This window comes from Pogona vitticeps, chromosome 1 (genome assembly GCF_051106095.1).
Source record: "Pogona vitticeps strain Pit_001003342236 chromosome 1, PviZW2.1, whole genome shotgun sequence".
NCBI lineage: Eukaryota > Metazoa > Chordata > Lepidosauria > Squamata > Agamidae > Pogona > Pogona vitticeps.
The window spans coordinates 189,598,848-189,614,639 of NC_135783.1; the positions used below are offsets into that span (position 1 = coordinate 189,598,848).

Consider the following 15,792-nt stretch of genomic DNA (forward strand, 5'->3'; position numbering starts at 1 on the left):
GTGCCACTTCCTATTTGAATAAAGAATAGGAAGCCAGTGCATTTTTTTTTGATGTGTCTCTGATCAAGATTTGGTCCTGCATGCTTGAAGGCATATCGGATCCCTACAGACTGTGCTAATTGTGTTGGCAAATTCTGCCAATTTGCCCTCCAGCTCTGCTGGAACCTTTGCTTAGACTCTGGATGAAGTCTGGCACCTCATTTTTCAGATATATATTTAGTTTTGCAGTGTGTCCATCAAATTGGGATGCAGACAAAATCCCAACAGGTTCTTAAATCTTCTGGGAGAATGGGATGCACATTGGATTTTCAGATTATTCAAAGGAGTATAGGTTAAGGTGCAGTAAGACTCTCACTGAGGTGCCTCAAACAAGTTTACAGTGGTGCCTCGCATAGCAATGATAATCTGTGCAGCAAAAATCACTGCAAAGAGATTTCATCGCTAGGCGAAAATAAAAAGCCCATAGGAATGCATTTAAACCCCTTCAATGCGTTCCTATGGGCTTAAAACTCACCTTAAAGCGAAAATCCTCCATACGGCAGCCATTTTCGCTGCCCAGTAAGCGAGGAATCCATCCCAGAACACAGTGGGCGGCCATTTTTTCCAGTGGCCATTTTGGAACCGCCGATCAGCTGTAGAAAAAACATTGCTATGCGGAAATCGGTAACCAAAACAGGGTACCGATCATCGCAAAGCAATTTTTTCCTGTAGGGAACATCACAATGCGATTGCAAAAGCGATTGCAAAATCTTCTTCGCTAAGTGGTTTTGTCGTTAAACGGGGTGCCCGTTAAGCAAGGCACCACTGTACTTGTTTGGTTTGTATCCCTAAGTCCCCTAGGATGATCCCTGGCTACGCTGGCTTGGGTCTTCTGAGAATGTTAGTCCAAAATGTAAATTTCCCATCTCTTCTTCTCACTGAGATCAGGAACAGTCACAAAATATCCAAGAAATATAGTGTCATGTGGTTTCCTTTCTACCTTGTTTTCAATCCACACTTGGCAGTGCTGTGGCTCACTAGGAGTCACACTTTGTCTGGACCTGAACTGAGTATTTCTTTTTTCCAGGCAGTTCCTCTGAATCCTTTATTTTCTACCAGTTCCAAAATGTCACCACTAAATGTATTTGATTTAGATTCCACCTTTCCTCCAACCATCTCGAAGCAGTGAAGGCAGCTCTTTCCCCCAACTCCCCACACATTGTGTTCTCACTACAGTTCTGTAAGATAAAGTGGGCTCAGAATGAATGGCCCAAGGTCAGCCAGTGAGCTTCATGGCCATGTCTGGTTTTGAACTTGGGCCTCCTCAGTCTACAACACACTACACTCCTATTCAGCCTGCTGGTTGACACTGTGAATATACCTAGAGAGGAGGACCTAGCTCCACTGCTTAATTGTGGCATTCATCATGGTTTTGGTACTGGGTCTAAAAAGGAAATGGATCCTGACACAGTATAGGTTCTACATATAAGCAAGAAGCCAATTTTTCCAGGATTCTTGCATATGTGTAGAGGCTGTATATGAGCAAAGGCATCTCCTCTTCAGAACCAACCTTGAAACCATGAAGAATGCAGTAAGAAAAGAGCTGGTCTTAGTTCCATCCTTCTCTAAGTGTGTTTCCAATGACAGGAAGTAGAGCACCTAAATACAGTGGGATCTCTACTTAAGAACTTAATCCGTATTGGAAGGTGGTTCTCAAATTGAAAAGTTCTTATGTTGAATCTGCATTTCCCATAGGAATGCATTGAAAACCATTTAATCCGTATCTGCTCTTTTCCGTCCATAGAAACTACAGTGGAACCTCTACTTAAGAACTTAATCCATTTTGGAATGGTGTTCTTAAGTTGAAATGTTCTTAAGTTGAAGCAAAATTTCCCATAGGAATGGACTGAAAACCAATTAATCCGTTCTGGCTGTTTTTTTGTTATGTAGAGGTGCGTTCGTACATTGAGGCATTAGTTCCCATAGGAACTAATGCAAAGCTGGTTAATACGTACTCTACCACTAGGGGGAGAATTTTTTTTTAACCTAAGATGACCTACGGTTAAAAAAAGAGCAGGAAAGGTTTTTTTTTTCCTGTTCTTATCTTGGATTTCTGTTCTCAAGTAGAAGCAAAATTTAGCAAATGGAGCTGTTCTTAAGTTGGATTGTTCTTAAGTAGAGACGTTCTTAAGTAGAGACCCCACTGTAGATCTTAACTCTAGGTTATGGGGCTTTATTGGACCTCTTCCCACCACCCTGTCCCCCAACCTCCAGAGCCTTTTCAAAAATTCCTGTTGTCCTCCTATTACAAAAAGTGCCCATGGGCGGAAGATGTACAAACCTTGCTCCTCAGCAGAATTGGAATCCCATCAGACCATTTCTGCTGGGAAACAAGCCACGTTTTCTCCACTCATTGATTCGAGAAAGGCGCACTGTGATTTTTGCACTGGTGATGGTGGAAGCATGAATGAGGACTTAAGCTGGGATATTCTGGGAGCTATAATCCAAATAAACTAAAACAAAATATATTTTTTTCTGAGCTTTGCTGTGAATTACCTGTTGCTCATCTCTGCTCTAAAGCACGTTGGTGTATACAAACAGATATAGGGTTGGCTCATGGAGCACTATTGGCTTGGCCAAAAGAGACTTCAGAGGCTTTGAGGCAAGTTTCATAGATGTGAATATTGGAGGAGTGCTTGTGAAAATCCAAACAGGTGCCCATGGTGTGAATCATATAGTAGGCAATGTGACTTGTGGGAAACGTTTTATATCTTCGCCACATATAAAGGTTGCTGTGCTCCAGTAGTTTTCCAGGTTTTATCCCTCTGTGGAACCAATCAAGATAATCTTTCTGACTGTCTACATGTTAATCAGCATACTGTTCATTCCCATTTGAAGCATGTTTGAAGTTTGCCATCTTCGCAGATTTCAATTTCGTCTGGTGCATGCGTCATGTGCATTAGCATATCATGAGACATCTCAATATAGAAGAGCTAATTGGCAGGGTGACTTCCTTCTCAGTTTTACTAGGTTTTAAACAGAGGTGATCATTTGTAAATAATAATCTTGATCATTACATTTGTTCTAATTAAACAATGAGGCATATCAGGAGTACAGTAATCATGAGATAATCACATCCCTGGCATAATTATCAGGTACAGGGCACAGCCAAGTATTTCTAATGCCGCAGAGTGTGATTATCTTGTGATAACGACACCCTGTAGGTTGCCTGATTTTCATTACAAATGGAATTATTTTTATTGAAATGAACAAGGGGTGGCAGTGGGGGCAGCTGTCCTTTTCTTCTGAGGGAGGTAGCAAAGACGGATGGTTGTACAATTCTTAGCAGGAGGTTCAGGTGGGCTGATAGTGTGTGGATTAATCGCTGACTGCAGGTGCACTGTTGTTCTCATCCACGAGGCCGAGCCATGATATGAATAGCTACAGCCTTAATCTGGCTGTCTTTGTGCAGAGTTCTTTTTTAAAAGAAGAAGAATATGATGATGATCATATCAGCTGTATTGAATGGCAGTACCAGGGATGAGAACAGCTGGGGTGAAATACCTTTGAGGAATTCCAACTTTTTGTGAGCATGGATTATTGGTGCAGTCATTTGCCATCTGTAATATCCATGCCCCTTGTGTTTTTAAGAAGCACACGATCCTTCAGGCTTCCAAGTTCAACCTCAAAATCTACAGGCTTCAGTTCTTTGTCTGTAAAGGGTCCGTCCAGACCATCAGGTCATACCTTGTGTGGAATCAGCAATGCACCCCCTACAGTGTTTCCTAGACAAAACTACCGGTGTGTGTAAATTTGTAAGGGGTGTATCTGAGCACCATGAGATGTAGTCAGGGGTGTAGTGGGGAGATGAAGTAATTTGAATGAGCCGAGGTCATTCATTTCATAATGTGGTGAGTGACACCAAAATGAAAATATAATGTTTGTTGATTCAACGTGATGTTATGGGATTGAGGGCATGGCGTGTTTTCTGCCAACTATTTTCCAGTATACATTATTTTTAAAAAAATTGAAGAACCCATCCAGAATCCCTGCAGAATAATCCTAATCATTTCTGTGGAGAAATTTTTCTACGTATTACATTTCAGCCCATGACTTTCACTTTCAGAATACTGCCATGTATAATTTAACAGTGCCTTGGAAACAGACTAATGATGTGATCTTAGGCATGTCTGCTGTGATTCAGTAGAACATACTCCCAGGAAAATGTGAGTCAGATGGCACCTTGTTGTTGTTTAGTTGTTAAGTCGTGTCCAACTCTTTGCGACCCCATGGACCAGAGCACGCCAGGCCCTCCTGTCTTCCACTGCCTCCCGGAGTTTGGTCAAATTAATGTCGGTAGCTTGTATGACACTGTCCATCCATCTCGTCCTCTGTCATCCCCTTCTCCTCTTGCCTTCACACTTCCCAACATTAGGGTCTTCTCCAGGGAGTCTTCTCATGAGATGGCCAAAGTATTGAAGCCTCAGCTTCAGGATCTGTCCTTCCAGTGAACACTCAGGTTTGATTTCCTTTAGAATGGATAGGTTGTTCTCCTTGCACCACAATTCAAAAGCATCAATTCTTTGGCGGTCAACTTTCTTTATGGTCCAGCTCTCACTTCCATACATCGCTACTGGAAAAACCATAGCTTTGACTATGCGGACCTTTGTCGGCAAGGTGATGTGTCTGGTTTTTAACATGCTCTCTAGGTTTGTCATCGCTTTCCTCCCAAGAAACAGGCGTCTTTTGATTTTGTGGCTGCTGTCACCATCTGCAGTGATCATGGAGCCCAAGAAAGTCAAATCTGTCACTGCCCCCAGTTAAATAAGCAGGGACACAATATACAGCCTTGTCGTACTCCTTTCCCAATTTTGAACCAGTCAGTTGTTCCATATCCAGTTCTAACTGTTGCTTCCTGTCCCATATATAGATTTCTCAGGAGATACATAAGGTGGTCAGGAACTTCCATGTCTTTAAGAACTTGTCATAGTTTGTTGTGGTCAACACAGTCAAAGGCTTTTGCGTAGCCAATGAAGCAGAAGTAGATGTTTTTCTGGAACTCTCTGATTTTCTCCATAATCCAGCTCATGTTAGCAATTTGGTCTCTAGTTCCTCTGCCCCTTCAAAATCCAGCTTGTACTTCTGGGAGTTCTCGGTCCACATACTGCAGAACCCTACCTTGCAGGATTTTGAGCATAACCTTGCTAGCGTGTGAAATGAATGCAATTGTACGGTAGTTGGAGCATTCTTCGGCACTGCCCTTCTTTGGGATTGGGATGTAGAGTGATCTTTTCCAATCCTCTGGCCACTGCTGAGTTTTCCAAACTTGGTGGCATATTGAGTGTACAACCTTAACAGCATCATCTTTTAAGATTTTAAATAGTTCAACTGGAATGCCATTACCTCCACTGGTCTTGTTGTTAGCCATACTTTCTAAGGCCCACTTGACTTCAACCTCTTCTGGATGTCTTCTGCTTCTGTGAGGTCCCTACTATTTTGTCCTTTATCGTGTCCATCTTGTGGAGTCGCCTGTTGTGTTGTTGGAAAAGAGTGTTTGTGATGACCAGCTTGTTCTCTTGACAAAACGCTATTAGCCTTTGCCCTGCTTCATTTGGAACTCCAAGGCCAAACTTACCTGTTCTTCCTTTTATCTCTTGACTCCCTGTTTTAGCATTTGAGTCCCCTAGAATGAGAAGAACATCTTTATTTCCTGTCAGTTCTAGAAGGTGCTGTAAGTCTTCATAGAATTGGTCAATTTCAGCCTCTTCCGCATCAGTGGTTGGTGCATAAACTTGGATTACTGTGATGCTGAAAGTTCTGCCTTTCGTATTGAAATCATTGTATTATTTTTGAGATTGTATCCCATTACAGCTTTTCCCACTCTTTTGTTGAGGGCTACTCCATTTCTTCTTTGGGGTTCTTGCCCACAACAGTAGATATAATTGTGTAAATTGAATTCACCCATTCCCGTCCATTTTAGTTCACTGAAACCAAGATGTCAGTGTTTATTCTTGCCATCTCATGTTTGACCACACCCAGCTTCCCAAGGTTCATAGATCTTACATTCCAGGTTCCTATGCAGTATTTTTCTTTGCAGCATTGGACTTTCCTTTCACTTCCAGCATGTTGGATGCCTTCCGACCTGAGGGGCTCATCTTCCAGCGTCATATCTTTTAGCCTTTTGTTTCTGTCCATGGAGTTTTCTTGGCAAAGATACTGGAGTGGCCTGCCAGTTCCTGTTCCAGGTGGATCGCATTTTGTCAGAACTCTTCACTATGATCTATCCATCTTGGGTGTCCCCGCACGGCATAGCCCATAGCTTCTCTGAATTACTCAAGCCTCTCTGCCACGACAAGGCAGCAATCTGTGAAGGGGAGATGGCACCTTAAAACTCCCTAAATCTTTAAAACTCAGACCACCAGCTTGAAGATGCAGCCCTTGGAAGCTCAAGGCAAAAAACATTCATTCATTTCCAAGGTGGTTTATATGGCTTTTTTTGTTCTGCTGGAACAGGCTAGCTCAACTGCTGCCTCTGAATATTCTTGAAGATAAACCTCTGTGTAAGGGGAAAAGTATACAGTATATCTGAAAGCAACTACTCATTTCAATATGGAAGACCTGTTTCCCCCCTTTTAACACCAGCCTCACATATTCTACTTCCACATCTTTCTACCACATATCATTTCTGCATCGTCAACAACTCCTACTGTTTGGGTTCATTGTGCAGAGCTACGTTGCTTCCTATGTAAATACAGCTACATGAATGTAAACTTTCAGTAACAAAACTGACTTCATCCAAACTTTGCTTAGCTTTATTAGCCTTTGTTTACCTTAGTAAGTTGTGGGTCTGAGAAAGTAGTTCAGAAACCGTGTTGTAATCCCAAATCAACTAAATATGAAGTAAATCCTTCCAGAAAGACATTTCCATCTCTTTATTTGAAACTTTTTCCAGGAGTCTCACAATCAGCATTTCCCTCAGAAAAGTTCTGTGCTGTTCTTCTCGCTCTTATTCCTCTTTTTCTTGGAGTGCCCCCCCCATCCTATCTCCGAAAAGCCTTTTGAAGATACCATGGAGATGGATTCCTCCTCCCCCAGATGAATAGTATTTCTGTGTCAAGTTTTCAGAGTCCATGGCACCTTAAAACTTAGCAAATGTATTATAGCTAGCAGCTTTTAATCTTTGTGTACGAGAGAGTATTTTGCTTTTTCCATCCCTCCATCGATTCCTATGGCTCTCTTGGTTTCTATGTACTATTTTCAGACAGTTGTATGATAAAGACCTAAGCTGTCTGTAGTCAGGTTAAACTTTCTCAAAACTGCAGCATTTACCCAGGAGTTGGGATGGAATAGAACATTTTACCTCAGAAATTTTGGGACTTGTCGGACTGTCCATGGCTTCACATTTTGATGAACCACACCAAATGGTGGTAGCAAGTTGTTTTCTTGTAGAACAGTTGAATTGGAAAATTAAAGTTCCGACTTCTCCAAGACTGGACACATAAAAAATAAATAAGAATTTGGGAATGTAGAAATCCCATGGTACAAGGAGCAATACCCCATCAAGACATCCTAGGAAAATCCCAAGAAAATCAGGACTATTGGAAGGGGATGGCAATGGGACTATTACTCCATTTGCTACCTTCTTTCCTTGGCATTCATAAGGCAGAAATTAATGTCCAAATCAGGCCAAAATCTAATGAATGTCCTAGATGTGGTACTTGTCCCGAAGAAGCAAGAGTTTCCTCAGCATTTTATGATGTGGTCCATCTGCATGGTACCTCTAAGTCCAGGGGAGTGGCAGAAAGAACATACAGTTTATGGGCCAGATAAGCCCTACTTCACATCTCTGTGGTCTCCACCATCTGTTCCTGCTGCAAGAGCAAAGTTCTGCAGTGACTTTTCAAAAGAAGGTGTGTGAGAGTCCATAGCTCCTTTTCATGCCAAACTGTACTCTCAGAAGTGACAATTGGCTTGTGCACACTACCCATGTATCTTGTTTTCTTTTTAGAAGGGAATGGCAAGGGCTTTTGCTGCTGCCATACTTCTGTAATATGCTGGTGTAACTGCAAATTCAGCAGCATGCTGACAACAGAAGGTGGCCACTGTGGATTCAGGAGGCCTAAAATGGTCCCCCTGCCTTTGGGAATTGCCCACCTGTGCTTTTCTTTGTGGTGCCAAAGATTATCTTCAGCAGAGTTCAGAGGGAAATGTGGTAGATAGAGGTCTGTATTCCATGAAAGCTCATTCCATAATAAAATAATTAGACTTCAGTCTGCCACAGGACTCTATGTTATAACAGAAACAAAAACAAGAATATATTTTTGGATGCAGATTGCATGCATTTCTTTTTGGATATGCCTGCTTAACCAATGTTTAACCTTTCACTAGCAACAATCTGTTACTGAGTCTTATCAGCTATATAATCAAAGTTACTGCAAAACATCATGATACAAGAATTTAGCTAACCTTTCCCTGTGCATTTAAATAATATTGCCAGAGTTTGGTATGTACTTGTTCCATGTGCTTACAAGTGCCCTGCTATCAAGCAGTAGGGGGTTCCCCTCAAAGCTTTGTGATTGAGCAATCTGACTTGTAAATGAAGCTTGTATTTACCTCCTGATGACCAATCCTAAAACAAAGCATTCTGATTTGCCAAATATAGAGGTGAGAAAGTGTATGTAAAGACACACACTTTTATTTTACTAATAAAGGAAGCTTTGCTTCTAAATATAGAGCTGACTCTCTCATGTACAGTAGTTTGATCCCCAGACTCCAGTTGTGTAACAAGCATAAAGTAAGACATACAAGTGCATTAAAGCTTTCTGTACTGAAGACAAACAGTTCTTCAGTGTCTTTTAGGAATTCTGAAGTAGTGGACTACAAGCAGCGACACCATGGGAGAAACGATGACACAGAGTAGCTTCCTTTTCTTGAGAGTGGTAGACACAGCTGCCCTTTTGAAATATGGTCACTCTGTTGGTGGCAGCCATTTTTGATGTCTCAGTGTGGGTGTATGTGTGGGCGCTTGTGTGGGTGCAAACACACACACACACACACACACACACACACATGCTTGAGTGAAGCTAATTCACAGTTTAATTTCATTCTTGTGCAAATATTTACCGTATGAACTCTATGCTTCACATAGATCCTTTCCTGGGTTTAGTAACAGTGCTTTGGTTTCTTGCTTTCTTTTGCTCATTAGTGTAACAGCGACTACGTGCCTGTGTGCGGCTCCAATGGGGATACCTACCAAAATGAATGCTACTTGAGACAGGCCGCCTGCAAACAGCAAAGTGAAATACTTGTGGCGTCAGAAGGATCCTGTGCCACTGGTAGGTACAGCAGACTTCATGTTGTATATTGTCTAGAGCAAAATCCAAGATGCTCTCTTCCTCCCTCCCTCCCTCTATGTATCTGTGTCTGTCTGCATTCTGTTGCTGCCAAATCCATTGCAAATCAACAGTGGAAAGTTTGGTGCTTCTTTAGTGACCATTGCTAGAGCATGTTGTTGCTGGTGGCGGCTTAGCAGAATCTTTTATAATCTGGGGAATGCTTGTGGTATGTTAAAATCTTGGTCTTAACTATTGGTCTTTTATTCATAATTAAAAGCGGCAGAATCCTGCATATCTAGCTGTGCGGGTGAGTGCCCCTAATAGAGTATGCAGTTCTTACTCTTGTATCTAGCCAGATGGATAAGGAAGAAGGATAATTAATTTGGGAGTATTCACATGCACACGCGCACATACACAGCCGAATAAATAAAAATTATTGGTTGTGATTTGAAGTGGACTAAGGGAGACAATAGAACAAATTGCCTGTTCTTCTAGTACACAAGCTGTTTTTTTTTAAAAAAAAATACAGCTCCTAGTGTCCCACAGTTGGCATGGCCACTAATACTGAGTTATAGACCTGACATAAGTTATACAATAGTCTTATGGGGGACTATAGGACAAAGAGCAGATGTTGTAAGTCAGTGTATCAATGTATGTACTATGCTAAATAACATGCCTGAAACGGTTGAGAATATGGTTGGGTTCTATAAGTGTCTTCTTCCCTAGCCCTGTTAAGGACAGCATGCATCTGTGCCTTAGGTTGCACTTACATGTCCTGTTAGATGACTTGAGCTCTTACCGTTTTGTGGCGTGCCAGTGTGCATGGTGTCTGGAGAGAGATTGGGAAGGAGGGAGGGGTGAAAAATAGTAACCTTAGTGTTCATTTCCCTTACAAGGGGAAAACATAGATATATCTGCATGAAGGAAGATAATCTCATTTGTAATAATAGCAGCACAGAGTTGCCAGACAAGTCTTTCTGTAGTTCGTGATGGTATTAGAGTAGTAATGTATCCCACTCTTCAGGGGAGAGTATTCTACTGTATTCGGAATGGTGTTGGAGAAGAGTCTTCTATTTGAAGGCATTCTCTGCCCATTCAGTTTTAAAATAAGCCCATTCAGTTTTAAAATAAGCTATAACAAGGGAAAGTAGAAGCTTTGAAGTTGGCCATCCATGCTTATCAGCTCCTGGGCTGTAGACTGACTGGTAAACTGGTCACAATCTTTCACATTATGGTGAGCCATATTGTATTTCTGCATAAAGTAATTATTTCTTAACTTGCATGCCTACATATACATACACACACCTGTTATGCAAATACTAGTCATCTTTTCTTCCTTTGGGAGATGCCTATGTGAATCTTCTAGAAAATAGCTTTTTTTTTAAAAAAAAAAGCACGTCCCATTTAGTCATCTAAAAGCAAACACAATTGTTTTAAAATCTTAGTTTGCTGACTGAGTCACTGGGTTGCTGAAAGCGCAAACCACAACTTGCAGTTGGACAGAACAGTGGCATGAACGTTTTAGATGAAGATTTAAAAAGAAAATCAGAATGATGATGGAAGTTTGCAAACTGAGTTGGATTAACTGGATCTGACTGTGGATAAATTGAACACTGAAAGTCAGAATCCCAAACAGAATGCCAGTGTTGTATTTTGCAAGATCTCCTTTTGCTGTCTTTAACCACTTGTGACACTGCAGAGAACATTTGTGAACTGAACCTCTGCAGAAACAAAGCTTTGATCCATGAAGCTTGTCTTCTTTCCTTTACTTTCCTTAAAGTGTGTGCGTGCGTGTTTGTGTGAGTGCAGGGTTTTTTGTTTTTGTTTTGTTTTTAAGTTTAAAAAACACACTTTTTCAGATGAGATGTCCTTTTACGCACCCTTAAAATTCATTTTCAAGTTTAGCTGCAGGGCTTCTTAACAAAGTGCCTGTGCTAACTAGTCATTTGTGCATACAATATTAAACTGTTCTTTGCCCAGAATTTTTGGTATTATGAGTTTTAATAATATCCCTTTAACAGGAACAACTTTGAGGATTTTTGTATCTTTCCTTGGTAATTCAGTCCCTCTCTTCTTGCATTTTCAAAGTTCCTTAGCAAGAGATGCCAAAATTAACACCTCTTAAGTTCCAGGTCTGTGTTCCAAACTAGGTGGCCATGTGTCCTTTCCCCACAGAAGACTGTCCTCTGTTTGAAAGGCTGCCAGGAAACAACCCATCTTTTTTTGGAAAAGCATTTCCAAAGGGTCTATCCAGTCCAAGTCCAATTTAAAGATAAAACGCCATGAAAAAAGGAGAAGTCCAATTTGCCCATCAGTTCCTAAAGCCCTCTGTAAGTGAGCAGTTTAGTTCAAAGGTTGGGCATCTTACTTTTTTGGACTACAACTCCCAGAATTCCTCAGCCACTGAGGCCACATGGGCTAGGGAATTCTGGGAAGTGTAGTCCAAAAAAAGTAAAAGTTCTGGTGCTCTGGTTTAGACCTCTGGCAGGAATGATCTGGCCCTTGCCAGTAGCAGTGTTAGCCTAAGATGCTTCAGGCAAGGCACCTTTCATCTCTCAGTGACTTTACTCTCTCCCTGCCATCATCCCCTGCTGCCGCTGTTGCTCCTTGTCTTCTTCCGGACTTCCTCCTTTTTCTATTATTTGTTAGCTTGGCAGGCAGAAAGACAGTGGACAAGAAGGCAGTGATCTCTTGTGTTGCTCTGTCTCCTCACCTCTGTTGTCAGCCCCAGAGCAAGGCATAGGTGAACAAGGAGGCTGCAATGGTGAAGCTACCCAAAGATTGCCGTGAGTGGCCCCTGCTTGCCGTTTATACCTTTGGCAAACGTATGACCGTGTCTGCATTTGTCACAGGCCCTACCCGATATCCTGCTGGGCAGAATTTAAGAGTTTGTCCTTAGTTTTCCAAGATGGAAACTTTTAAGGAATATAAGGGAAGAAGTGAATGGTTAAGCTTGAGCAGTAGCATGTTGATGGTCACACAGGTGGCTGACAAGCCCAATACAAGCTTGGCAGAGACATAAACCGTGGGGGCAAGGTACCCCGTATTTTTCGCTCCATAAGATGCACCTCTCCATAAATTTTTAGGCGAAGAAAACAGGAAAAAATAATCTGGGAATTTCGCTCCATAAGACGCATACACTTTTTCCCCAATGTTTTTTTTGGGGGGGAAAAAGTGCGTCTTATGGTGTGAAAAATACGGTAGTTAGTTGGTCCTGTGCTTGTTGGTCTGTTGAGAAGTTACATTTTTGCTTTCTTACTTCTGTCTTCCTTTGTGCATCTTCAATTCCTTCTCTTTCAAATTGTTTAGGATCATTTTTCCCCAGGCACTCTGGTTTTAAGTGAGAGAAAGAGAAGGTAAAGCAGTTAGATGGCTGGGGGGCCGGGTAGCTCTTCCTCCTTTTAACTCTGGTCTCATCCATCATTGGTATATTAACATTGCCTAGACTCAGGACATCTGCCAAAATATAAGGGAGTCAATATGCTTTTCTGGGTCTCCAGATGAGGAGGCAAATTACAAGCAGGTCTGGTGGAAGATGGAATTAGATTGTAAGGAGTGAGATAGCTTTAAGTCCTGAGCACCCTTCTCCATCCATTCTCCATTGGTACCTGGACTAAACGGTTCCATGTCAAGCTCTTTATATGTATGTTGCTCATGCATAAGGTAGGCACAGAAAAAACCTGTAAGGAAGGGAAAGGAACTGGGGAGAAAGCTGGTGGATGCATGCATTTGGTCTCATTGTAACATTTTGGAGCACTGCAGGGAGAGAGCCCTAGCATTATAACTTGTGAATCTTGCTTGTAATTCTTCAGAGGAAGGGGTGATATGCCAGCAGGGCTTTCAGATCAGAAGCATCACATTTTCTGAAATTTCAGGGACAAAACTTGCAGACCCACCAAAAAACTCACCAAGTTGAACATAGTTTGCTAGCAATGTATTGTGGCCAGCAGATGTCCAATCACCACCCTGGTCCCCCCCCGGTCCCCAAAAGAGGTGGCAAAATGGCCTTTGAGTGGTTCACACAAGGGCTAGAGGTCTGCTTTAAAAACACTTTCTAAGCGGTGACCCTTGACAAGATGTATCTAGGAACAAGACTACACTAATCCAGCTCAGAAGTATTTTGGCCAAAAATGTTTCATGCCCTCTAGTGGCCATCAGATTTTAATGACAACATGTTTTGTGCTGGAGGAGAGCATGAGAATACTTGATTCCACCCCACCCCCCTGCACAAGAATTAGCGCTTCACACCTTAAAGGGTGTAAGGTGCATCTCTGAGCAAAAACAATAGAGTTTGGAAGCCCCAGGTAGTATAATGGCTGTATTTAGGGCTCGGGTGGCTTGCCTATGTGGCCTTCAGGCTACACATTGTCCATGCCTGTGTTGTAGCCTCAGTAGATGGGGCGTGGCATTAGTAAAGCCTGATTTCATCATGGTCATAGAAATGATGTGGCCATGAATCCTGCTCAGTGCAGGATCTACTAGATCCAGAAAAATGGCGATCCTATACATGCTGGAGAATTTTTATATACAGAGCTATGGGTAGCTACTGGCCGTGACACCTATCTTCACCTTGTTTCTGAATATTTTTTATTTATTTATTTATTTATTTATTTATTTATTTATTTATTTATTTATTTATTTATTTATTTATTTATTTATTTATTTATAGATCGCCCATCTAGCCAATCAGTACTCGGGGTGCTGTACAACAAAAATATGAATTATATAATTGCTATAGACAGTAAAAAGTAGCGCAAACAAAAAAAAACCCAAGGAGGACTGGCAGCAATTCCCGTAACAGATATCTGTTGCTGGAATAAAGTTCTCAGCCAGACCTTGGAGTTGAGGTCTGGCTGAGAAAAGTGGGGGAAATGCCCCTTGTTACCCCCTCCTGCTTCCAGAACAAAGATTTTTTTAAAAAAAATGTTTATAAGGGTGTGCAGCCCATCTGTGCTGTCCAAGCAACCCTATTTAACCTGTTTCAGCCCTCCCCGAAACAGCTAGTGTAGATCAAGCCCTACGTTTCCATAGCACAGCAGGGATTTGAACCCAAGTCACCTGAGCCCTAATCTGGGGACACGCTCCACTGTATTACACCGGCATTTGCATCAGATGGTACATTTAGACAGCTTTGCAGTGCATTTGGAGTATGGGACTGTATGGACTGGAGTGCCTTCGTATACGTATTTTTAATCTCTGTGAATCTCCTTGGTGGTCTGATTTTGGATGTGTAAACAAATGGTGGATTAAAATGTATCACAAGAGTTCCGTTGATGAAACAGTCTAGAGATTTAGAACCTGGCTGTCTTCACTGCTGCAGTGGAACATGGGGGTGGAAGTCTCAAGAATGTGCCGTGTCCGCCTTATAAAGCTTACCTCATGACTGGGGTAAAAAGAAGAGGGCAGCCCAGCAAATATTGTATTTTGAATGTTGTTGTGAGGTGAGACCATGCTGCCACTCCGAGTGCTGTAAAATAGAAAATTAGAAGTAGCAGCACCCTCCGCATCTTGATGTGTCTTAAAAGGTACATTTCAGCAACAGAAAGGGAGTTTGCATGAAATATTAAAGATAGATCTCTATAATTTACACAGGAATGAACATCAAAAGCAGAGTTTGTGAAAATCCATTTAACTAAGCAGGATGTACTATACATGCATGTACTATACAGACTATACTGATGGATACGTATTGATTTCCCTCCCTCTTCCTCTTTTACAGATGCAGGCTCTGGATCTGGGGATGGAGGTAGGAATGCTTACATTTATAATCTTCTCTCTGCTCCTCTACAAAAGAGATGCACTCATATACTAGACTTGTTGAAATCCCCTGTCAGATTACAGTGACTTGGCTAAATCATTCTGTTGTTAAACACACCCTGCCCCCTCGTATTGTTACTTATTAAGAGTTTTCTTCATAAAGTGACAGCTTGCCTGTGGGTCAAACTGCAGTTGTGTGATTTTTAAAAGAATTTTGTTTTCTAGAGAAATTTGGAAAGTTGTTTTTACTCCTGAAAGGATTTGGTATTATTCATGAATCAACCAGGACTCTATCTCCATCTGCTGTTACAAACACTCTTCTGTCTTTAGTGACTTGTTTAGTTTCTTATTCCATTCTGCATGAATCTGTAATGATTTGTGGGGGGGGGGGGGAATCCAGCCAACAGGTCTGTCTCAATGATTTGTGGGCATGAGTTGGAATTCACACTGAAGGTAAAGATGAAAGATGGATGCTTTTCTGGCGGCAATACCAGGCGTATTCATTTTGTGGCATTTGCAAGTTGGTTGGTTCTTTTCGGCTTTTCTGTACGCAATAAGCACACTCCATCCCAAAGTAAGCGCTTAAAGGCTGCTGTCTTAGGTCTGGTTATACAGGAGTAGACCTATCAGATGCATGAAGATTATTTTCTGAGTAGACTTGTACAGGATCAGGCTGTATATCCCATTCTTTCCAACAGAAATGCATCAGTCTTTCACTGAA

At 41.7% G+C, this 15,792-nt stretch overlaps 1 protein-coding gene across 2 annotated transcripts in view; it reads left to right on the forward strand.

Moving 5' to 3' along the window:
* The window catches only part of TMEFF2 (transmembrane protein with EGF like and two follistatin like domains 2), a 264,601-nt gene that overhangs the window by 13,695 nt on the left and 235,114 nt on the right, over positions 1 to 15,792 (forward strand). For both annotated transcript variants that reach the window (XM_072979606.2, XM_078393376.1), the window contains exons 3-4: positions 9,185 to 9,314; positions 15,034 to 15,060. In XM_072979606.2, coding sequence (XP_072835707.2) covers positions 9,185 to 9,314; positions 15,034 to 15,060 — 157 coding nt within the window. The remainder of the gene's footprint in view (positions 1 to 9,184; positions 9,315 to 15,033; positions 15,061 to 15,792) is intronic.